The sequence below is a fragment of the Sparus aurata genome, chromosome 8 (assembly GCF_900880675.1).
Source record: "Sparus aurata chromosome 8, fSpaAur1.1, whole genome shotgun sequence".
Classification (NCBI taxonomy): Eukaryota; Metazoa; Chordata; class Actinopteri; order Spariformes; family Sparidae; genus Sparus; species Sparus aurata.
Genome location: NC_044194.1, coordinates 12,319,172 through 12,341,610, shown reverse-complemented (window position 1 = coordinate 12,341,610; position 22,439 = coordinate 12,319,172). Strand labels below are relative to the sequence as shown.

General features: G+C 40.4%; 5 protein-coding genes across 8 annotated transcripts; 3 read left to right on the top strand and 2 right to left on the bottom strand.

Annotated features, from left to right (window-relative positions):
- Window positions 1-325: 325 nt before the first annotated feature.
- idh3a (isocitrate dehydrogenase (NAD(+)) 3 catalytic subunit alpha) lies at window positions 326-4,853 on the top strand. Of its 2 annotated transcripts, XM_030424627.1 has the most exons (12): window positions 326-558; window positions 873-929; window positions 1,695-1,757; window positions 1,861-1,944; window positions 2,135-2,249; window positions 2,425-2,612; window positions 2,850-2,983; window positions 3,075-3,177; window positions 3,317-3,381; window positions 3,742-3,826; window positions 4,013-4,165; window positions 4,255-4,853. In XM_030424627.1, exons 1-12 carry the CDS (start codon window positions 532-534, stop codon window positions 4,336-4,338), a joined length of 1,158 nt encoding a protein of 385 aa, XP_030280487.1. In that variant the 5' UTR covers window positions 326-531; the 3' UTR covers window positions 4,339-4,853. The 2 variants fall into 2 exon arrangements, with proteins under 2 accessions (XP_030280487.1, XP_030280488.1); XM_030424628.1 differs by lacking the exon at window positions 873-929 and having other exon boundaries at window positions 334-558.
- Window position 4,854: 1 nt separating this feature from the next.
- Window positions 4,855-10,406, bottom strand: acsbg1 (acyl-CoA synthetase bubblegum family member 1). Its single transcript, XM_030424624.1, has 14 exons — window positions 10,107-10,406; window positions 8,719-8,774; window positions 8,292-8,560; window positions 8,109-8,197; window positions 7,864-7,984; window positions 7,699-7,779; window positions 7,466-7,615; window positions 7,171-7,347; window positions 6,889-7,070; window positions 6,540-6,773; window positions 6,209-6,426; window positions 5,919-6,058; window positions 5,550-5,796; window positions 4,855-5,456 (listed from the first exon to the last, which is right to left on the bottom strand). The coding sequence occupies exons 1-14, from the start codon at window positions 10,151-10,153 to the stop codon at window positions 5,380-5,382; spliced, it is 2,088 nt and encodes a 695-aa protein (XP_030280484.1). The 5' UTR covers window positions 10,154-10,406; the 3' UTR covers window positions 4,855-5,379.
- Window positions 10,407-11,730: 1,324 nt separating this feature from the next.
- On the top strand, window positions 11,731-15,835 carry dnaja (DnaJ heat shock protein family (Hsp40) member A). Of its 2 annotated transcripts, none has more exons than XM_030424625.1 (8): window positions 11,731-11,891; window positions 12,208-12,356; window positions 13,924-14,098; window positions 14,208-14,312; window positions 14,400-14,627; window positions 14,742-14,972; window positions 15,095-15,195; window positions 15,307-15,835. In XM_030424625.1, exons 2-8 carry the CDS (start codon window positions 12,225-12,227, stop codon window positions 15,529-15,531), a joined length of 1,197 nt encoding a protein of 398 aa, XP_030280485.1. In that variant the 5' UTR covers window positions 11,731-11,891; window positions 12,208-12,224; the 3' UTR covers window positions 15,532-15,835. The 2 variants fall into 2 exon arrangements, with proteins under 2 accessions (XP_030280485.1, XP_030280486.1); XM_030424626.1 differs by having other exon boundaries at window positions 11,749-11,891; window positions 12,212-12,356.
- rps27l (ribosomal protein S27 like) lies at window positions 15,826-17,305 on the bottom strand. The gene is made up of 4 exons (XM_030424631.1): window positions 17,159-17,305; window positions 16,430-16,538; window positions 16,164-16,274; window positions 15,826-16,054 (listed from the first exon to the last, which is right to left on the bottom strand). Exons 1-4 carry the CDS (start codon window positions 17,162-17,164, stop codon window positions 16,026-16,028), a joined length of 255 nt encoding a protein of 84 aa, XP_030280491.1. The 5' UTR covers window positions 17,165-17,305; the 3' UTR covers window positions 15,826-16,025.
- LOC115585951 (ras-related protein Rab-8B) lies at window positions 16,533-22,403 on the top strand. 2 transcript variants are annotated; one of them, XM_030424630.1, is made up of 9 exons: window positions 16,533-16,672; window positions 17,908-18,001; window positions 19,342-19,402; window positions 19,494-19,554; window positions 19,655-19,732; window positions 19,850-19,939; window positions 20,053-20,118; window positions 20,216-20,266; window positions 21,220-22,403. In XM_030424630.1, the coding sequence occupies exons 1-9, from the start codon at window positions 16,664-16,666 to the stop codon at window positions 21,313-21,315; spliced, it is 606 nt and encodes a 201-aa protein (XP_030280490.1). In that variant the 5' UTR covers window positions 16,533-16,663; the 3' UTR covers window positions 21,316-22,403. The 2 variants fall into 2 exon arrangements, with proteins under 2 accessions (XP_030280490.1, XP_030280489.1); XM_030424629.1 differs by lacking the exon at window positions 16,533-16,672 and having other exon boundaries at window positions 17,510-18,001.
- The last annotated feature ends 36 nt before the right edge of the window (window positions 22,404-22,439 follow it).

The window sequence follows — 22,439 nt, the reverse complement described above, 5'->3', positions numbered from 1 at the left end:
GGATACAGTACATACATTTCTATAATTTAATGAATGACACAACAATAATATTGCCAAATCAATAGCACAAAATAAATACGTTTCATAAATTCCAGTCAGAAGACTTGCACAATATTGTTAAAGCAGGGTTTTTATTTATCAGTGATGGATACCCTGTGTGTCCCATACACTCGTACTTAAGACTAACAGTATTTTGTTAGCCTGTTTGTGGTGAGAAACCTGCATTTAGTTTGTTTTTTCATTCAATTAACTTCCTTAATCCCACCCAGTGCTAATCCCGGAAGACATCCAGAGAAGAAGAGAATCGTGACTGCAACGTTGCTGTGTTTGTAAAGTGGTCAGGAATCAGGCGCTTTTACTCCTACAAAATAAGTGAAATTCTCTCACATTCTGACGTTATGTAATGTGTGAATGTATTTAATATCGGTTTATTTCGAAAGAGGAGGATTTTCAGAACGGAAATCCGCTTTGTGATGTTGTTGCTAGCTTGACAAGGGCTGCTACTGCTGCATCGACCTTGGCTGGCTGAGGATGGCAGGGAAAGCGTGGAGGTCAGCTGTAAGTACGGCAGAAATGTTCATAAGTACTGCACCAAATGCATGGCAGTGTGTTCGTCAACTGAGTGTGTTCTCTTTGACTGTCAGTGACATAGTCAAAGACAGCAGAGACAGCGTCTACCCAGCTAACATGCTAGGCACTAACGCATAGGCTACTTGTCTGTGGTTACTATAGCAACCTGACTCTTGATTGCTATTTAGCTAGCTAGCTAGCTAAATTTTCTCTTGTGAAATACTGTCGTAGAAGTCACAACTGGTTTCTGAAGTTAGGCACCGTATTGCAACACATGTCAATGAAATGTCCCTCGTCTACAGATTCTTAATCTACTAAGAACATGGCTCAGTGGCAAGGATAAAATCAAGGCACAGGAAGTAAGTTAAGCATACGTATTAAGCTAACTACAAGGTTGACTGTCCTTGCTGCGGTAGGAGAAGAGCTTGCTAGCGATCTCCCTCAGTAGCTGTGTTATATTCAGATCTGGTATGGGCATTTTCTTTTGCCATATTTGCTAAATCAGATCCTCTTTTCTATTGCACTTCCACAATTTCTGCAATTAAGCCTAGCAAAGATAACCAAGTTATCTGCTGCAAGCTACCGATTGTGCTTCAAAACTAACGGTGACCTCTCGCCTCAGTCATCTTTTGTACATTGCAACATTCATTTCCTGTCATGGTTGTCTTTGCCCTTTGTGCGGGGATTTTGAGGTGGTATATGGGCCCTAAAGCCGTAGGCTAATTAATTGGCTTATAGTCATATAATCACACATATTATACTGAACTAGACAACAGAAAAATGACTTTGCAACACATCTAACATGCTAGTTAAGAGCTGATCTATCTATCTATCCATCTATCTATCTATCTATCTATGTTCATGTAGACATTCATCCCTTGCGTGTTTCATGTGATTGTACTACTATTCATGTTTTATGTACTTACTTGTTAAAGAAAGATTACATTAGTTTCACAGTTTTCCAGATCAAGTACTGTAAACATGAGAGTGCAGAATTCTTGAATCATTTTGTTCCTAGTATGTCCGCTGCTCCAATATGCTTTTCTCAATTCACATCCCATCCTTATACTGCGTGGAAGTGTTAGATTTGTACCTATATTAACCTGATTGTTTTTGACTGTCAGGTGTCATGGGCGGTCGGAGCTGTGAAGAAAGGCACTCCACAGGCCAGGACGTTCACCCGTGGGGTACGTGCCTCTCCTTTGGAGCTACTGTAATGTTGACTATCTGTGAAGTGCATAGTTATTCATGTGTCACTAAATGTTACGTTATTTATGTCCTGCCTCACAGATTCAAACTGTTACTCTAATCCCTGGGGATGGGATTGGTCCGGAGATCTCCACTGCTGTCATGAAGATATTTGAGGCAGCTGAGGTTAGTTCTAGAGAAGCGGAACATCACTGTCCACCGCGAGCAATAAACCGCAAAAGCATTGATTAGGGTCCAGTGGATAACACTTTATATCCATGAATCTAACAAAATCGGATCAGATTAGAAACGTCTTTTAAAAACAGCAAGATGAAAAGTAATGTAGTGAACTAACATTGCTGTATTTTTGATCTAGGCTCCTATTCAGTGGGAAGAGAGAAATGTTACAGCCATCCAAGGACCTGGTGGCAAGTGGATGATCCCTCCTGATGCCAAAGAATCAATGGACAGGAACAAAATTGGCCTAAAAGGTTAACCTTAAAACCAGTAAAGTACTATTATCCTTTGTGTTTGAAAGAGGTTTTTCATAAATACTTAACTGATATATACCTTTTCATTACAAACATGGCAGTTAATTTGTATCCCTTCAAAAAGGTGTTGGCAGGTGAACTCGTAAATAATTTTGAATTTGTTAACAAAATACAGGTCCTTTGAAGACGCCAATAGCTGCTGGCCACCCATCTATGAACCTGCTGCTGAGGAAAACCTTCGACCTCTATGCCAATGTGCGTCCGTGTGTGTCCATCGAGGGCTATAAGACCCCGTACAGTGATGTGAACCTGGTCACCATCAGGGAGAACACTGAGGGAGAATACAGTGGGATTGAACATGTGGTAAGACCCTTGTCTGGTTGTTACATTTTATTGATGACAGTTTTATTCTTTTGACCTTTTGATAATATCCTCACTGAGTCATTTTGTGTGGATCAAAGCATCAATAATGTTTTTTAATTTCCTCGCTGTAGATGCCTTCTGGTATTTAGTAATATGACTGTTAGTGTTTTGTTTCTGAAATCATTCAAATGCTATTTGTAGTTGCCCTGAATCTACCTTGGGTGTGTATATTTTCAGATTGTTGATGGAGTTGTACAGAGTATTAAGCTCATCACAGAGCAAGCCAGCCAACGCATCGCAGATTATGCTTTCGAATATGCCAGAAATAACCAGAGGGCCAGTGTTACTGCTGTTCATAAGGCCAATATTATGTAAGTTGGATTCAATAGACATCATTTTTATCTAATTTGTCACTTTAAAGTAATCCGTTTAAGTTAAATGGTTATCCTCATTTTTTTGTAGGCGCATGTCAGATGGGCTCTTCCTCCGGAAATGCAGAGAGGCTGCTGAAAAGCACAAAGATGTGAAATTCACTGAGATGTACTTGGATACTGTGTGCCTTAATGTAAGTCCCAATAGCTTTTGTCATGAATGTGTGTATAAGAAGGGTAAGAAATGGGTAAGAATGCAGTGGTTCTTTTGAAAGTTTGCACATTTAACAATCCTAATTGATATAGTGGCTTTATTTATACCTGTTTTAACAGATGGTACAGGATCCCACACAGTTTGATGTATTAGTGATGCCAAATCTGTATGGAGACATCCTGAGGTAAGTTAGAGGGCATGTTCTCCGTTATTTTTGTGCGTCTTTAAATTGTACCAAATAGAAACATATTTACTTGTACATACAGTGTACATGTAAAAATGTATGTAGACTAGGTGAGTAGTGCTGACTGCAAGGATTCAACCAGGCTGTATTTTAACCTAAATAATGATGAGTAACAATCACAAAAACCTTTTCTTTGGCAAAGTAAAGGTGATTAAAAACTTCACTAAATGCTGAAGATGACGTCACAATGGCAGATCGCAGTATCGGTTAAAAATGATGTGCCTACATACATTAAATCTTATTATCAAGTTGAAAGTGCACACAAGTATAGCCTAAAGGTTACTGTGTTGACTATTGCAGTGATCTCTGCGCTGGACTTATTGGAGGCCTTGGAGTGACTCCGAGTGGAAACATTGGCGCCAATGGTGTTGCCATATTTGAGTCGGTATGCTCTTAATCAGACTCCTTTTTCTTAAGTTTCCCAGTTACTCCCATGATCAAAGTACAAGTTGTGCAGTTTCAATTAATGGTGTGAGATTACACTTTTTTTGTATTTCTTCTCTTTTCAGAAATGAGGTTTTTATAGACATGTCAACGCTGACGATTGATTGTAATCCATTTCTCCCGACAGGTTCATGGGACTGCCCCAGATATAGCTGGAAAAGACATGGCCAACCCGACCGCCTTGCTGCTCAGTGCGGTCATGATGCTGCGGCACATGGGCCTGCATGGCCACGCCAAGAAGATTGAAGCTGCCTGCTTTGACACCATTCGAGACGAAAAGGTAACCTACTTGACAGGAAAGTGAGATGTGCAGTTTTGATGACATGTTCCCACTCGGATTTATAAAGCTTTTTGTTATTTCTCTTGAAGGTTCGCACAAAAGACCTGGGAGGAAACTCAAAGTGCTCGGAATTCACTGAAGCAATATGTCAAAGAGTGCGAGATATGCAGTAAAGGATGCTGATGGGGCTGTGAGTTAATCATTAGGGTCTTTTCATCATGTCATGTTGTATCTGCACATTTTAAACCAAAATACGTATTTAAAAAAAGACTCAGGAGTTTGGGATCCTGAATGTTTTATTTTTCTCTGCACACTCAAAAGCACTGTCTTAAAACTCTTGAGCAACATTTAGTGTATGTGATACGCATTTTATGCCTGAACTGTTTATGTGGTGGATGATGTCTATTTATTGGCTATACTTGGCCCCTTGTCTAATGTATTTGACACTGTTATTTCAATGTTAAAAACACAATCTGTAACGGCCATTATAAATCAAGAACCTGTCAGAAAATATTTCAAATACATGTGGTTAAAAAATACAGATTGGGGCTTCAACGACTTAAATATAATCAAGCTTCCGTACGTGATATTTATCGATGTTTTGCACCAAGTCTTTTTTCATGTCATTCTGTTTTCCTCGAAGCAAATAACATGTATAATGTATAAAGAGAAATGAATATAACAATGACTTCAGAAATGCAAGACTTTTTATTCAGTGTTACACAAATGACTCTCAGGGGTGTCATATGCCCTTCTAGCTGCTATGTGCTTGACCTGTGATTAGATTACTGGTGAAAGTTGTGTTTTTCTCTGAATTGGTTGTAAACCATATACTCTATATCACCAAACATTTACACAAAATAAACAATAAGATCCTGTAATGCAAGTAATGTAGCTGGTATGGTTTTAAGCAGGAAAAACTAATTGTTGACTGAAGACAAAGATGAACTAGAAGCACATATTTAAGCCTATGAGAAATGCATGAAAAAGCTGTGATGTTCGGAAATTCTTAATATTGTATTAGCAAGTATTATTTACTATTTAAAACTTAATCTTGGTTTCCTCTTGAATATTAAAAATAAATAAATATAGTACCTCTATTCTTTATGCATTCTATACACATAACACATAAAATTAAATCCCATGCATGTCCACAAGAATGATGAGATATGCAGGTACCACGTGATTCTCAGACAGTTACACAGTCAGTCGCACTATTCTTGATATAAGTTCTCTACGTCCTTGTGGTACATCTCCAACACGACCGGGCGCCGAAGCTTCATAGTGGGGCCTGGAACGAGATAACGGTAAAAGTCTCAAAATTGCATAGCTTTTAAGCATAATTTATATAGGAAACCATTGTCTACTGATTGATTAAATTTACCTAGCTCTCCCCCAGAAACAGAAAAGTCCTTTCTGAGAATCGTCCACTTTTGTATGCGCTGGGCATTAGAGGTGGCAGCAGAGTTGACTCTGTTGATTCCATCTTGAATTGCCTGGTACACCTCTTTGTCTTTTCCTCCAATGATGTCAGACACTTTAGTTGCTTGGCTGCCGAGCTGTTTGCAAAACTCCACAGCCTCCGGGCTCAGCTCCTCTGTCGGTTCCATGGTTTCTGCATCACTACAGCACTGGAACACAGAATTAAAATCCTGGAGTCTTACATTTTTCAACACAAATGATGACTAATTGGGAAGGTTGTCATTTAGTGCATTACAGCATTTCCTGTTATACGGATATTAACAAAGATTACCTTGAGGGTCAAAAGCATTGACAAGAATTTCCTCTTGTCCCCTATGAGCATGGCACTGCTGATGATTGGCAGCTCCTTCTTCACTGCTTCTTCGATGGGAACAGGGGGAATATTCTCCCCTCCAGCTGTGATGATCAACTCTGAATGGAGAGAGAGGACACCCTGACATTAGAATTGCTTACGGTTTATAACAAAAATAATGGATCCTCCGTTCACACAAGGTGTGGGTCTACGGTGACCTAAGAAAAGCAATTTTCTTACAATAGCCTTATTTGCCCAGATAGCTCTACCTTTTATCCTCCCTGTGATGTACAAGAAACCCTCCTCGTCTATCTTCCCCAGGTCTCCAGAATGGAGCCATCCGTCTTCATCCAAAGCTTCTCTCGTCTTGTCTTCCATGTTCAGGAAACCCATGAAAATGTTACGTCCCCAAAAGCAAATTTCGCCCGTCCCCTCGCAGTCGACGTCGGCCATTTTGTATCGGCAGCCAGGCACCACCTTACCGCAGCTGTTAGATGGAAAATAATGTTCTCTGATGGGTTGTATTCACAGCATTCAAAGCACATCAAGAGTAACTTTGGTATTTTTTGACATGCATTGTTACGGCCCTCTTATTTTTACCTTGGTAGTTTGTAAGCTTTGGGACCTGACATAAAGTGAGGTCCCGTGCTCTCACTCATGCCATATGCCTCATACAAGCAGATATTCAGGCCCAGGAAAAACTGCACAGTTTCGCTGCTGATCGGAGCGGCTCCGGAGAAGAACTTCCGACAGCAAGACAGGCCAAGCTCAGCCCGAAGCTTCTGCAGCACAAGGCTGTCAGCCAGGGACACGAGGAATGGTCTCTCATCCTCCCTGAATAAAGAATAAAAAAAGGTGAAATGTCGATATAATCAAATCGTCTTGCAGCAAAAGTGCATTCATGTGTATTGTTTTGGATGGTCACATATACAATTTCATCAGTTCTTACTTGTACATGTAGTTCTGATTGGCTTCCAGACTGACTGACATTGCCCATGTGATCAGCTTCTTCTTCAGATATCCACACTCACTGATGCCCTCTTTTATCTTCTCCATCATCTTCTCCCATACCCGCGGGACGCCCATGTGGGATGTGGGACAAACTTCTCGCAGTGTTGTTACCAGGCTTCCCTACATTGATGTAAATTTTGACTGAGTAAACGATTTCTTTGATGAAAACTGCTTTAATATATGCTTTTAACATTTGTGTGATCTGGGTTTTTTTGTTCACCTTTAAGGCATCTGGCTGTGCAAAGTATACGAGCTCGCCCCACTGGATGCCCGTCCAGAGGTCATAGATCTGAGCAGCGATGTGGCTGAGCGGCAGGTAGCTCACCAGTGACTCCTGTTTAGTGTCGGCCGGCTGCATGTCCCCAGCCCTGCTTGCGTTTTTGGCGGTCCATGTGATCTGAACATTCGTAACAGATTGAGACAGAGGCCTTGTTTACTTTGCTCTGGTTTTGCAACCCCCCCTATATACATGGCTGTAATGAGTACAGCTTAAAAATAGCCACACCAAAGCTTACATTGTCATGACTAAGCATGACTCCCTTCGGCTTGCCCGTGGTGCCAGAGGTATATATCAGAATGCAGCACTGATTGGCTCTCTGGCTGCTGATGATGTCATCTACTTCTGTCTCCGAAACATCCAGACCCAGCTCCATGAACTCCCCCCACTGTCCAAAAACAGCAACATGCAGCATCAGACCATGAGCTCCACACTGTGACCCCTATCATTTCATGTGGTGTCAGGACTTACAGAGTAAAGATTGGAGATCTTCTGCTGAGGTTCTCCACTGTACTGCACTATGGCTTTCAAACAGGGCAGCCTGTCACGTATCTGTGGTATCAAGAGTAAGAAATTTACCAATCGCATGTTTTGAATGTAGGTAGAATCCTTTATATATATTTAAGTTAACAGTACCTGCAATATTTTATCCAGTTGCTTTTGGTTTTCCACCACAATGATGTTGGCTTTGGAGTCACTAGCCACATACTGGCAAGCTTCTGGTGAGTTTGTGGCATAAATTCCTGTCATTATCCCCCTGTAGGAAGATAACAGGCCAATGTAGAACCACATGTGTCAGGTGTAACAGTGATAGCAGCAGAATAACAGCCACACAGTGCATTTAGGAGCATGTAAAGGCTGATTCAGGGTGTCGTTCTCACCCTGCCATGATGGCACCGACCGCAGAGAAGAACCATTCAGCTGAATTGAATCCTAGTATTGCCACTCCATGGAATCGCTCTAATCCAAGCTACACACATTAACAAAATAATTATGTCTGTTATCTTTTGCAAATAAAGGCCATTGATAATACTCAACAGTTGTCAGTTAGTTGTATAATATACCTTTATAAAGCTCTTGGCTGCCTTCCTGCAGAACTGGTAGTACTCTAAGAAGGTTATCTTCTCCCATTTGTTGTTCTTCTTGCTGGCGAGGGCGTGCATGTTTCCATATTTTTCGACTGACGCTTTGAATATTTGGTGAACTGTGACAGGTTCCTCAGGGCATCCCTCATCTATTCTCAGTCTTACTGAGCCGTTGGCGTCAGAGGTCCAAAGAGAAAGAGCCGGAGCAAGAGGTGTGCCGGCACACTCCTCTTCTATGTTCTTCTTACCTGAGATAAGAGAGAAAGCAAAAACAAAATCTAGTCCTTCACACAGGAATAAAATGTACGGTTGTACCCTTACCAGTATTTTTCAGAACCAGTGGGGTCTACTGGTGAAGGGCTTCCTGCACCGCAGTGGGCAGCAGACCCATGTGCTTAAAACTTACCTACAGGGGCATCTTCTTCCCTATCTGTCGGCTCGTGTGCCATAGACTCCTGAACACTGAAACACACAGAGGAAACATTGGCTCCAAGCAGCTCATATCCACACTCCACCCTCACATTGCTGCAATGGTTTGGCCTGGTGTTTTCATTTCATCACATGGGTCCTAATTTTCAGCTGCATTGTTTATCCAACACAATGTCAGGCTTTTGGCACAGCTAAAGCCCCCTTTGCTTTGTTTGACAAAATATATTCAATGAGAGCTCAATGGACTATCCACTCTCACTGAGAAAAATATGATACTGATAAATATTTAGTTTGATTTAACCAGAGAATTGAGAAGTAACGGTTAGAAACCCTGTGCACAGCAATATACTTGCTAAATGTGACTGTATTGACTTTTACTTTCCATTCCTCTATCTGTATTCGTAGAGGGGTAGATTAGGACTGTACAAAGTGGACATTAAAATTCATCCAACATCTTCTATCGATACTCTAAAGAAGAGCTGCCCACCATAAGGTTAAAATTGGACCACCAGATGCTATGAGAGAACACAAAAACATAAATTAAAAGGTGCAAGGTTTAATCATTTTTGTTGGAAACATTCAAAGATTAACTAAAAGTACCAACAGAATGTGAAGTATCATGTTGAAGAGGTGTCTACTGAAGTTAGCATGCTAACCAGCTAGCCCTGGCCAGTCCTGGACCTGTTCGATGTTCCTCTGGACCACTAGCTCCATTCCTACCCAACTAGCTAATGGTAGCCACTATTGGTAGCTTTTTGCACTAACTCTGGTGAAATGCCTCCCGCTTTTTGTTCTAATTATGAATTCCAGGGGTGTTACATTCTTATATATTGAATCTTTAAATTATAGAATACAAATGTCTGTTTATAGAAAAATGCTCTTTAAATATGTAGGATCCCTAATTAATTTTTAGTTTTCACAATCTGATAACATCCGATGGGCAGAGTGACTCTTAAGTCAGTTGGGAACCTGATACCATTTGCATCTTAAAAATGCTTTACAGTATGTGACTGCTTTTGGCCCCACTTCCAGTCTTCCAATTTTCAGTTTCAGTGTTGACCCTCCAAGGGATAAAGTTTGGGCACCCCTGCTCTAAAGAATACAGCCTAACAAGAGACGTGATCAGGGACAAAACTTTGTGCAATCGTCGTCACACTAGTTTTTCATTGTCATGAATTTGCACGGCATGTGTTGAAACTGGTTCAACTTAAAAGTGCTGTAAGCTGTCCCACATCTGAACTGAAAATACATGGATGAATTGGTAACTTGTGCTTAAGAGTACTAGTGAAGTCCGGTGAGACTACACCGTCTCCTCATCTACTAGATTAAAGACACAAAATGAGATCACTTTTATATGTTGCTTACCTTTGCTCAAGTTGATCACCGCCCTTCTCTTCATCTGAAAATTCCATCTCGTCAGTATGGTAGTCCTGGCAGCGTGGATACAAGTTACGCAGGTCCAAGCCTCTGGATTTGTTCAAAGGAGAAACTTTTCTAAATCTTATGTTCACACTTTATAGAACCGCATGTATTTCTCATGAACGAGCAAACTAAAGAGACAAACGAGTTGAACTGCATGAAGTGATGAATGGTTGCGAAACAAGTCAGAAAGTCCTTGTGAGCACTGCAATGGACTGATCGCTCAGGACCATGTCCAGAATTTAAATGAGTTCAATCTTTTCATATGTAAAACAGAGTGAATATAACCCTCCCTTAAATCTCACACAGAAAGGTAAAACCCAAATCATAACTACATTTTAGGCTTTTACCAAGGACAAATATATTTGATGGAAATAATAAAAGCCTGGTCTTTGAGTTTAGTGTTCCAAAAGTTTGATCTTTTGTGTTTGAGTGGCTCCAACACTACAATCTCAAGTAATCAAAAAAGTTGTATAGGCCTCTAATACTTTTAAAGGGTGATCACCAGTGACACCCATTGTACATCTTTGGTATTACAGTGGATGCCAAGGCCTTTCAGGCTCAATCATCACTGCGTTACCTCATTCAGCGATGGTTAGTGACTTAACAGATATTTATTTACATGAAAATCTTCGAGATCATCACTTTAAAGGACAACACAATTTCATACCGTTTTACTCTGATTATATGCGGCGGACCCTGCTGCGTGTTTAGCTTCAAAAACAGCGTCCTGCAACTTATTTTCCAGGATGTTTATTCAGTTATGGAAATATTTATGAGTTTGTATTATTACTTCAACATTGTATATCTCTATTTTTTTGTTTGTTTGGTTTATGTTCCCTCAAGCTGCAAGCTGTGCTGCTATCTCACTGTCCACTCTTTATCTCTTCCTCCTCCTCCTATCTTTTCATTCAGGCTCCATCCCGATTGACCAGGGGCCCCTGGGAACATCTACCTCTCCTGGATCCTGCTGCCGTACATATTGACGGATCTGGATCATCATACCCTGGGCTTTCGCTGGATCATTGTTCTCCTCTGTTGTACTTTCTCCTTATATATATATAGTATTAGATACTCTGTCATGGCAATTTGTACATCATGATTTGGTGGTTCTGTTCTGTCCATGCAACATCTACTGCATGTCTGTCCTTTCTGGGAGAGGGACCCCTCTTCTGTGGCTCTTCCGGAGGTTTTCTTCTGTCTTTTCTCTTAAATTGTTGTTGTTTTTCCTCACTCAACTCCAGGATCTAAAGACAGAGGATGCGATTGTGATTTTGGCCAATATATATACAATTGATTCGATTTATTCATTTTGTTTATTCGGTCTGTTTAGACTGTCAACGATGATTCTTTCTGTTCTGATTAAAAATGTCTTCCCCCAAAAACGAGGCTCCATCGTGCACCTTCAGCGCAGCTACCTGTTCGACATTAAACCAAAGTATTACAGACTTTCATCGGTTACCATACACCGGTTCGACGAGCTGGTGTGATTACCTCCAGCCCCCCTCCGCCTTCATTCCTCTTGCCTTCATTTTTTTTTTTTTTTCACCCAGGCCCAGCTCCAACGACACATCCGGCGGCCCCTCTTCTCCCTCTTCTCAGAGCTCTCCAGAAAGTTCTGCACGGCTGTGGAGCGGCTATAAGACCCAGCCATCTTCCGTCACCGGCCACACTGAGGAGGAAACTCGGGCGAGCGAGCGAGCGAGCACTTTCGGATAGCGATAAGACTTGGTGAGTGGGTAAACTGTGGCGTGGATGTGGAAGAATATTTAGCTGTACGGCAGGTAAATACTAGCGGGTTCATTCAGTCGTTAGTGACCGTTAGTAGCCACGAGCCCTGCCAGGAAAAGGTCTTTAAACGCCTCTTTTAGACACCTCATGTCGTCCGTCCGAGGCTGCCTCACCATGTGGCTACATGTCAACTTTGTTGCTGTTACATATATTTTTTATTTTTAACCTCATGGACAAAATAAACACCGCTTCATCTTCAACTTGATGCTAATGAGTTTTTATTGTGTTGTTGTTGCTTTTTTTTTTTTTTTTTTAGCTAGCTAGGCTGTCACCATGGTCCACGAAACGGGTTATTACGACCTCCTGGGTGTCAGCCCCAAAGCCACGCAGGACGAGTTGAAAAAAGCCTACAGAAAGCTGGCGTTGAAATATCACCCCGACAAGAACCCCAGTGGAGGAGACAAGGTGGGTGAAGCTACATTTAGCGTTAGAGACCGTCAGGGTGTCTGTGTGTAGCCGTTTATGGACCGATGGAAACGGCCTTTGCTAATTTTAAAACGGCACGCCCGGTTGAATTGACAGCCGGAACTTTCTGGAAGGATCCAGCTCTTGTGTTTTTAGATACTGGAGGAAAAAGCCCTCCCACTGTGCTGAAACGCCCCCGGACACAATGTCAGAAGGCTGTGAGGTTAAATATTAAAATGAAAGAAACCAAGTTGGTCATTTACTTTCATTTTTAAGACTGTATCTTCACACTTGAGGGGTCGTCAGGCTGATTGACTTGGTTTGACAAATGTCTGCCATTTGCAAACACTCTGACATACTATGAAATATGCTGAAAATGACTACTGAAATAGGCTACATTTCTATTTTTACAACTTTATACATCAACCCTGCTGTAGTTCAGAGACAAATGGTGTACTTTTCACTGAAATGGTTGTTTCAGGGCCAGTAATGAAAGCGATTAGCCTATTAGTAATCAAGGACACTGATAACTGATTTGCAGTAAAAAAGAATAAACATTTAGAATAACCTTTGGTGTAATACAAGTAACAACTCACCCAAGGGCTTTATTCAGGTACAGTTTTGTAGTGCTTGAGTATTTCAATTTAGAGATGATGAATATCAGCACCAATAATCAGTCAAACCTGTTTTGTTTTTTTTCGTCTCTCTTACTTCACAAAATTTGTCTGGCAGGTTTAGTCTGTAGTCACTTTTCAGGTTGCACTTTTTAAATACCGTGCATCTCCAAATGTGTTGATTTTAATTGTTTGTGATCAGCTGAAGGATGAAGTATTGCTTCATGGGTTGAGAAAATTCTCCTACTTCTTAAGATTGAACTCTTACAAAACCCCCCTTGGATTAGCTGAAAAATGCAGTGTCACAAACCTTCAGACAGGCTGTTTTTCTAAGCAGTTCTGAGCTGACATTTTAAAAATAATGTGGTTTTCGCAGGACACAACATATGACCTGTATAGACTATGATTCATTGCTGTAGATTAAACTACTCCACTGAATATATGATGTAGTTAAGATAAGCTCAATTTTAAACTAGACCAGGACATTTCAGGATACCCACAAATACCTTTTTTGTAAACTTAAAACTTTGGTAATAGTTGCACCCAAATATTACCAAAATTGTATTGATTCTATTGTTATTTGACATCACAGCTATAGCACTGTCAGTGTATATGTTGTTCGATATGCGCTGATATGGAAATTTGATATTTTTAGTGACTAAATTCCCAGTTTACCCAACGTATGGACAGATGCCATTTTGGACAATGGATTATACTTCAAAATAACCTTCCTCTATTAGGTCAATGCAAAAAAGACGTGTGTTTGTCCATATATTCTCTGTATATTGATATACTATTTTAATTACTCCCCAATATTGGCACGTGCAACAAAAGTCCAGTATTGGTCAGACTCTTAACTTCCATCACCACTGTTTACTGAGAGGCTTTAAATGCTGTCTTGTTTTCCAAATTGACTTAATGTTTTGTTTTTTTTAATTATTGTTTTGCCACAGTTCAAGCACATCTCTCAAGCATATGAGGTTCTGTCAGATCCAAAGAAAAGGGACCTGTATGACCAAGGAGGGGAACAAGCAATCAAAGAAGGAGGTATGGGTGGAGGATCTTCCCCGATGGACATCTTCAACATGTTCTTTGGAGGTGGAGGAAGGATGCAGAGGGAGAGAAGAGGTATATATTTTCTCAGTGTTTTAAGTAATCTAGCAGCAGGTTGAACTGGTGTATTAAAACACTCACAGCTTATTACTTTTAACTTAAATGTATCTGCTTTTCTTTGTAGGCAAGAATGTTATCCACCAGCTCGGTGTCACACTGGAGGAGATGTACAAAGGCACCACCAGGAAGCTTGGTCTTCAGAAGAATGTCATTTGTGAAAAATGTGAAGGTGTGTTGTGTTTTTCAATCCCATATATAATTGTTCGAACAATTTTGTAAAAAGCACAATAAATGACATTATCCTTGTTTATTACAGGTTATGGTGGTAAGAAAGGTACCCTGGAGAAGTGCTCAACTTGCAAAGGTAAAGGAGTACAAATCAGAGTGCAACAGATCGGACCAGGCATGATCCAGCAGATCCAAAGCATGTGTTCAGACTGCCAGGGACAGGGTGAGAAATTTAACTCAAAGGACCGCTGCAAGAATTGCAATGGACACAAAGTAGAACGGAAGAAGAAAATTATTGAAGTCAACATCGACAAAGGTGCATTATTTTTTTTTCCTTTTTTTTTTTTACAATTCTCGTGTTTAAAATGTATTAAGTGGTATGAACATGTTAAGCGATGCAAATTAAACTAAAGATAAATGTGTTGTGCAGGTATGAAAGATGGTCAGAGAATTACATTCCAAGGAGAAGGTGACCAGGAACCAGGGCTAGAGCCTGGGGATGTAATTATTGTGCTAGATCAGAAGGACCACGATGTTTTCCAGAGGCAAGACAATCATTTGGTGATGAAGATGAAAATCAAACTGGTTGAGGCCCTGTGTGGTTTCAAGAAGACCATTCATACACTGGACAACAGAACGCTCATCATCAGCACACAGCCAGGTAGTTGACCGTGATCAGCTTGTCTTCCACTGCTGGTTTGTTTGGTGGACAATATTTAACTTTGGTAGACCGTATTTGATATGTCACTCAGATTTCATTAAGGTCTGTCTGTGTATCAACAGGTGAGGTAATAAAGCACGGCGACATCAAATGTGTTCAGAATGAGGGCATGCCGCTTTACAGGGATCCGTATGAGAAGGGAGAGCTTTTCATTCATTTCGAGGTAAGACGAATCGCAAAACATTTCACCAGTGTGTTACAACCCCTGGTTTTAATCTCTCTGTCAGATTCTTTTGTTGTGTATAATTTAGGATAATTGTCATTTATCCCCCAGGTGGAATTCCCAGATAATCACTTTCTCCCGGAGCACCTCATGTACCAGCTGGAAAGACTGCTTCCTCCCAGGGAGGACTTGATGATCACTGATGACATGGAGGAGGTGGAGCTCAGTGGGGTGGATGTGCAGTCACAACAGAGAAGCCGCAGTAGAGAAGCATATGAGGTAGACGGCGATGACGACGAGGGCCCCAGAGGCGGAGTGCAGTGTCAGACACAGTGATCAAAGTCTGTGATAGAAAATATGTTGTAGATCATGTGGGTTTCTTTTGTTGTTGGACTGTCCTGGCATACAAATATGCAAGTGGTGTATTCACAAATTTATCAGAACTGTGTTTTGGTGTTCTTGTCTTCTCTGTTCACTATTTAAAATCAGTGTCTTTTATATGTTTTGGTTTCCCAAAAAAATCTATGGCACAAAAGTTTCCTTTTCATTCAGACTTGTATGCTTTCTGTGAAGGTAATTTCAGTTGTGACAAACATTTTGGTTATTTCTCAATAAAACTACCATGATGCCTCAACTTTTACAACAGCTTTCTTTATTGATTTTTCACCTTTTAAGATTTTTGCATATTACAAACGTTAGTTCTTAAACGTGTCTTGTTGAACATCTGTACAGTGACAGAACCTGTCATTATTGAATGTACAACTACATTGTAATCAATGGAAAGTTAAGGGCTTAATTACAGACATGATTAAGTGTGTAATTCCTTTTTTTTAATGTTGCTTCCTCCTGAAAGAACAGCCTGTAAAGAAAAAAATGTAACAAATTAGCTTTCACAGATAATGCCACTTGGCTCTATCTTCTCGACATTACCTAAGCCAATAATCACAAGTTTTCTGTGGAAGTTTTACCCTCTGTGAGTCTGGCCTTTCCTCCTTTTGGCTGGCACAACACTGTTGAGCATCCCACACAGAGCACCACAGTCTGTGCATGGCTGAACATGGTGGTGATCTTGTAGCAGCCTGAAATCACACAGGATTATATACAAAAAATAAGATCACTTCACCCCAGGTTTTTTTTCCCCTTTCCATTACCATGCATAAAATACTGCATCAGTGCATTTATTCTTGCATGTAGCACATGTTCAAGTGGATTTAAGTATACTCTATTGGTATACCTGGGCACTTCACATCCATAAAGTAAGAGTTAGGAGTCTGGACAAGCCGTTTCTTCTTATGTTGTCTTCTCTCATGGTCAATAGTCGGGTGGAGGAGATCTTTAGCCAGCTAGAATAAATACATAAAATAAAAACAACAGGGAGAGGAGACGTTTAATGAGAGGGTTTCAATCAGTCAAGTCATTGTAACGATATTTTCATCGTCTTTTTAATAATAACAACGCCACTTAATTGATGCACAAGGTAGGTGCCATTTGTTATCTTTTTTTAAAAAATCTAGCGTTAAACTTTTACACATGGCAAACAAGTCCAGACATTAGCTTACGTTTTAGCAACACATAAAACGACGAGTAAACGCTGTAAAACAAGTTTACACTTTATATGCTAAAAAACTAAACAAAAAACGGGCCTACAGTGGAAAAAAATATTTGCAGGTACAGACTATTTCTTGGGGCAAAACTACTCCGCCACAACCTGCGTCGCATACGCGTCCGACGCGGTTGCGTTCCAGCAAGTAGTCGTCACCCGAGCCGGACATGTCTTGAGCTAGCTAACTTTTCCTCCATGTGCTGCTGCTGCTACGTTTCAACAACACAACTTAGAGGTCTCAGACCGAGGGCACGACTGCACTGTCCGACGGAGGACAGTCGATAATAAAACCACCGACAGCTGACAACGCTGTATATGAACTCGATTTAGACAAATCAGCATAAAAACAATGCAACTTACAGGCATTTTCACGGTGCTAGGCTGGCTTTCCTGCGCATGAACGTGGTGCTGGTGGAACAGAAACTGTGCAGCAACAGGAACTGTCAGAGCAGAGGGGCTGAGATACCCCTGAACACCATGAGCAGGGTGCTAAAACACAAATTAAATACTGCCTTCAGTCAAGCTTTGCACAAAGGTAGGTAAGAAAATAAAGATAATAAGGACTAATATAAATATTATTTAAAAAGGAATTGTCAACATAGAGAATCTAATATTTTAATGAAATTCGACATTGTATCATTAAGTATTTGTAAAAAACAATATTTGTTTATTGCAAGGTTTTTGTTTTGGTTGGGTTTTTTTTGCAGATAATATCGAGATCATTAATCATGATATTTTTCTGCCTTTTATGATATCAGAAAATTATATATATAAAAAAAACATTGATAGGCTTTGACAAACCGTTTTAAGACATAAGAGCACGGACTGGGTTCAGGTGAGGACACAAAACATTTGTGTGCCTTTGTGGGGTTTTTTCCCCCATAAAATACATGGTAAGCTGCAGTCAGGCGCTCAACCCGCTTAAGACTACATGGACCATAATGCAAAGCGAAACGTGGCGTCACTCCTCTCGGCACCGGTCTGCTGCCAGCCTTGCCACAGACAGCTGAGGATTTCCAGACAGGAGATCCCGGCCTTATACATTTTCGAAACATTGCGCTCTCTTGTTTGTTTTAAAAATGGCGAAAACGTACGATTATCTGTTCAAGCTGCTGCTGATCGGAGACAGCGGAGTCGGGAAGACATGTCTGCTGTTCAGATTCAGCGAGGACTCCTTCAACACCACCTTCATATCCACAATAGGTGAGTGCCCGGCAGCGGCAGCAGCCGCCCCTCTGATAGATATATCTGACATCATGCATGCTCATATGAACAGGACAGAATTATGATTTTTTTTGCTTTGCGCGGGTGTTGCTCAATGTGGCAATTACAGCTATATGGAAGTAAATTATATTGTATTATATTATACAGACCCACGTTGTTTAAAGGGGCAGTGCTGCATAAGAGCAAGACAATGGGTCTGAGAGACACATTGTAATGATCTCCTGTCCTTGATGGCTCATCGCTACCAGTAAGGTTAAATATGAGATCAGAGTGAGATCAAGAGATGTCAGACATTAGGAGACCTTGTTAAAATGCTGTGTTTCTTATAGATTTTGCTTATAATATTGTTACAACCTTCATAAAGCTCTGTAGTGCAGCTTAATGCAGCTGTTGATTTTGCTGTGACTTTGAATGAGGTCCTACGACAACTTGATATAGGATTTAAAAGGCGTTTGTTTAGCTGACAAAGTGCCTGGTTTGTCAGGTATGCAATTTTTCTTTTAGAATATTATGCCACAAGGGCTGCAGCGATATACCGTTTTCAAAAAGAGTACTGTGGTATGAAACTTGATGATTAAAAAAATATTTCAGTCAAGTTTCATGTCTGGCAGCATATAATGTTTTTTTCAAATTATAACAAAGCAATTGTTCCACCGTGGGTCATGCTAACTGATGATTATAATTGTTAATGTGAATAATCGTATCCTGTGAAACCATGAAACTATGATGTTTTCTGAGATGATTATCGTACTGTGAAAATCTCATACTGTTGCAACTAGTGGAAGACTGATTATCAGCCAATATCGGGGCCAATATTCATCATTATTCTGCCAGATTGCCGATAACATTTAAAAAATTTGCTAATTTGGCTCTGATGCAGTATCCCCTCACTCAATATCCCGCCCACAACAATACTGGTAACATGTCACAATGAATATCCTATGAACACTGATTAATTGCAATCGGCACAGTGCCTAGTAATAGTAGTGAATAAATAAATGTCGTGGTGAGGAGGTATAAAGGAGCAGTAAATGGAAATACTCATGTAAAGTACCTCAAAATTGTACTTAAGAACAGTAATTAAGTAGACTGAATTTAGGGTTATTTAATCTCTGGTTCTAAATTTTTACACAAAGATTTTTATTTGAACTGCATATGAAAATCAGTCCCAAATATCGTTTTTCCTTCTCCTTGATTTTCTAACGATCGGTATCGGCCCTGATAAAACCATATCAGTCAACCTCCAGTTGCACCCTTACATGTCATCAATCAATGCAGTAAGCGTCAGTCTCAGTCTGTGTTTGTTTATTCAAATGCAGGAATAGACTTCAAAATCAGAACAATCGAGCTGGATGGAAAGAGAGTCAAACTTCAAATTTGGTGAGTTCAATTTATATATTTTTTTTCTCTTAAAAAAATTACGTGACACAAAGCAGCCTGTTGACCGTTGAAGCTGATTTGATGTTTTCAGGGACACTGCCGGGCAGGAGAGGTTTCGCACCATCACTACAGCTTACTACAGAGGAGCCATGGTAAGTCTGCGCTCCATCCTACACGTCCTCCTCCTGAATTTATCTCATACATCACATGGTCTGAGATCTTGTTTGTGAGGATGACTGTTTCTCTTCACAGGGCATTATGTTGGTGTATGACATCAGCAATGAGAAGTCCTTCGAAAACATTAAAAACTGGATTAGAAATATCGAAGAGGTGAGCTCTGAAATGAAGCTAAAATATATTAATAAAATGAATTTATTCATGGTAGAAGTTGCTGTTTGACAGCGTTACTGTGTACTGAGGCATAATGAGTCTTTGAACTTCTCCCAGCATGCCTCGTCTGATGTAGAGAAGATGATCCTGGGCAACAAATGTGACATGACTGACAGGCGACAGGTGTCCAAAGACAGAGGTGAAAAGGTGAGCCTCTGCAGCCGGTCATTACTGATAAGCAGTCTCAAACACATAGAAATCCTGTGCACTTTTCCAAAAGGCGTCGCGTGACACTCACATTGTATTCTTATCTTACTCAGCTGGCAATTGATTATGGAGTTAAGTTCTTGGAAACCAGTGCAAAGTCGAGCTTGAATGTAGAAGAGGTGAGCAAAAATGTTTCAACCATAAAAGTACCATTTTAACACGACTGATAAACACTGTGTGTACATTAACATTCTGTATGTTCTTCTGTCATTCTAGGCTTTTTACACAATGGGAAGAGACATATTACACAATCTGAGCTCGAAGGCAGTAAGTGGATACGATCATTTTATAACAAATGCCAAGGGTGTAATGTCTGCTGAGGATCGAGGGGAAGTGTCCCTCTCACTTTACAAATGTGTTCTGTCCCACACTCTTACACCTTCCGTTTGATTTAATCACTGAAATCTCTCGAAAAAGTCGTCTTACTGCTCAGCTGCCTGGAGCTGATAAAAATGTCGATACACTCATCTAGGTCGCTTTCACTCACAGCAATCAAGCTACGCAAGCAGTAGCAGGCGTTCTTTACCCTGTGCTAGACCACAAAAAGACTACTCATAGGTGGATATTTGTACCTGCAGCCAGTTTGTATCTTAGATGAGTGTAAGAATATATGTTTGTTTATCGTCAGTATTCTCTTATAAAGATCATTTAAACATTAGGCAGCAGAGGACTTTGATGGAAATATGCACATATACTGTTTAATATAACTCTCTATTATTGAAAACCAAATGTTTTAAGTGACATTGGTGTACTAATAGTGCTACAATGAATATATGATTTCTAACATTTTAAATCCTGATTATGTGTTTAATTATGATGTCATTTGCTATAAATAGCACCCTTGTGAAACAACACTTACGCCCTTTACACAGACTGTTCAGATTTGATATCAACATGCGTCCTGAGTGATCCGATCACAAGCGGACAGCTCTAAGTACAAGTGAGACCCTCAAGACGTGTTGACATTTGAGATCCAATCACTGAATCGTCACAACTGAAGGTGTAAAGGGCCGTTTGTGTACGCACGTTGTGTCCTGGGCCACAATGAAGGACCGCTTTTAAACTTAACTTAGCAAACTTTGGGGCATAAAGCCGTCGACTTGTGATCGGATCACTCAGGATGGACGCTGATACCAAATGTGAACAGCATCTAAAAGTAAAAGCCCTGATTGTTTAATCTTGTTCTGACATTTCTCGACTTTCATGTCTCTCCTTGCCAGACCGACAACAACAATGCCGGAGGATCAGGCAAACCAATCAAGATCACAGAGAAGAAGTCGAAGAGGATAAAATTCTTAAAGTGCTCGCTTCTCTAGGAGGCTCACTCCTCTACAGTGTGCACGGCTCTAGCTTGACTGTTTTGGAGGGTTCCTGCCTCCCGGACGTCCTCGCAGCAGCAGCACAAGTGGTCAAACTCAGAGGGCCTTACACTGCCAGCTGAGGCTCACAGGTTCACGAGTGGTTGAGATGCCATCCTAATCTGCTGTCCCGGGGAGGATCAATGAGGAATGAGGCCTGATACTGTATGTCTGCTCATGCAAAAGACTTGTACGTGATCGCCAGCATTGGTTTGTAGCTGGCGCTGCAGAGTCTGCTCACAGGAGGCAGTGATTTTGTTGGCACATATATACATAGATATATAATACCTCTGTTTGATCTCATGAGAATATCTAGGTTACACATAGTTGTTTTACGATCTGGGGGAAAAAAATGAAAAGATTCTTTCATAAGATGTAGCATTGTTTTATACACACTACCTTTTGTCATATTTACCACTGCGATGCTGCCAGATAGACATATCAAGTCTCAGCATTGATTGTATTTGTCTGTGTATTTCATGTATATTAAGATGCCTCTGTAGCACTGGCATCATCTCTATTTGTTCATCTGTGCCTAGAGTGAGTCACAGAACTGTGATGGAAAGACAAAAATATGTATGAATATAACCCATTTGTATTCTTTTTAATGCAACCTTTATTTATACAGGTTTCTGTGTCAAAATGAAAAAAAAAAATGAAGAAGTTGTTTGTTTCTTGGGAGCCGTACTTACTACATATTGTTACGCGATTGTCAGTATTTGCATGAAAGCTGTAGAGATACCTCGGAGTGGATCATTGTTAAGCACATTTTACAGTATCTGAAAAGAAAAAAAAATGTTTACAGAAAGTATTTGAAAGTGTCATTCGTAAAGGAAGTTCATGTTTTTTGCCGTTTACATTGCGTACATGCCAGCACAACGAGCTGCTGTGTGTATACTTTATTTTCACCTTCAACTGTGGACATCCAACAAGTTTCCTTGACATCTCCAACATTAAAACACAATGACTGGGGAAAGCTGTCATTTTAAGAAACTGTATGCTACACCAATGAAACGAAAAGACAGTAAAGGAAGAAGATATTTAAAGAGAGTCCTGTTGATTTCTTTCTACGCTGCACTGTG

Coding starts and splice junctions, on each gene's coding strand:
- rps27l (XM_030424631.1), bottom strand. Junction 16,275..16,429: donor TATGGATGTGAAGTGCCCAG/GTATACCAATAG, acceptor GTGTGATTTCAG/GCTGCTACAAGATCACCACC. Junction 16,055..16,163: donor AAAGGCCAGACTCACAGAGG/GTAAAACTTCCA, acceptor TTTTCTTTACAG/GCTGTTCTTTCAGGAGGAAG.
- acsbg1 (XM_030424624.1), bottom strand. CDS start 10,153: ATGGAATTTTCAGATGAAGAGAAGGGCGGTGATCAACTTGAGCAAAG. Junction 7,348..7,465: donor TCATGCTTAGTCATGACAAT/GTAAGCTTTGGT, acceptor ACGAATGTTCAG/ATCACATGGACCGCCAAAAA. Junction 6,427..6,539: donor AAAGCTTACAAACTACCAAG/GTAAAAATAAGA, acceptor TCCATCTAACAG/CTGCGGTAAGGTGGTGCCTG.
- idh3a (XM_030424627.1), top strand. CDS start 532: ATGGCAGGGAAAGCGTGGAGGTCAGCT. Junction 1,945..2,134: donor AGATATTTGAGGCAGCTGAG/GTTAGTTCTAGA, acceptor TTTTTGATCTAG/GCTCCTATTCAGTGGGAAGA. Junction 4,166..4,254: donor ACACCATTCGAGACGAAAAG/GTAACCTACTTG, acceptor TTTCTCTTGAAG/GTTCGCACAAAAGACCTGGG.
- dnaja (XM_030424625.1), top strand. CDS start 12,225: ATGGTCCACGAAACGGGTTATTACGACCTCCTGGGTGTCAGCCCCAAA. Junction 14,099..14,207: donor GATGCAGAGGGAGAGAAGAG/GTATATATTTTC, acceptor TTTTCTTTGTAG/GCAAGAATGTTATCCACCAG. Junction 14,628..14,741: donor TGAAGTCAACATCGACAAAG/GTGCATTATTTT, acceptor TGTGTTGTGCAG/GTATGAAAGATGGTCAGAGA.
- LOC115585951 (XM_030424629.1), top strand. CDS start 17,878: ATGGCGAAAACGTACGATTATCTGTTCAAGCTGCTGCTGATCGGAGAC. Junction 18,002..19,341: donor CACCTTCATATCCACAATAG/GTGAGTGCCCGG, acceptor ATTCAAATGCAG/GAATAGACTTCAAAATCAGA. Junction 20,119..20,215: donor CGAGCTTGAATGTAGAAGAG/GTGAGCAAAAAT, acceptor CTGTCATTCTAG/GCTTTTTACACAATGGGAAG.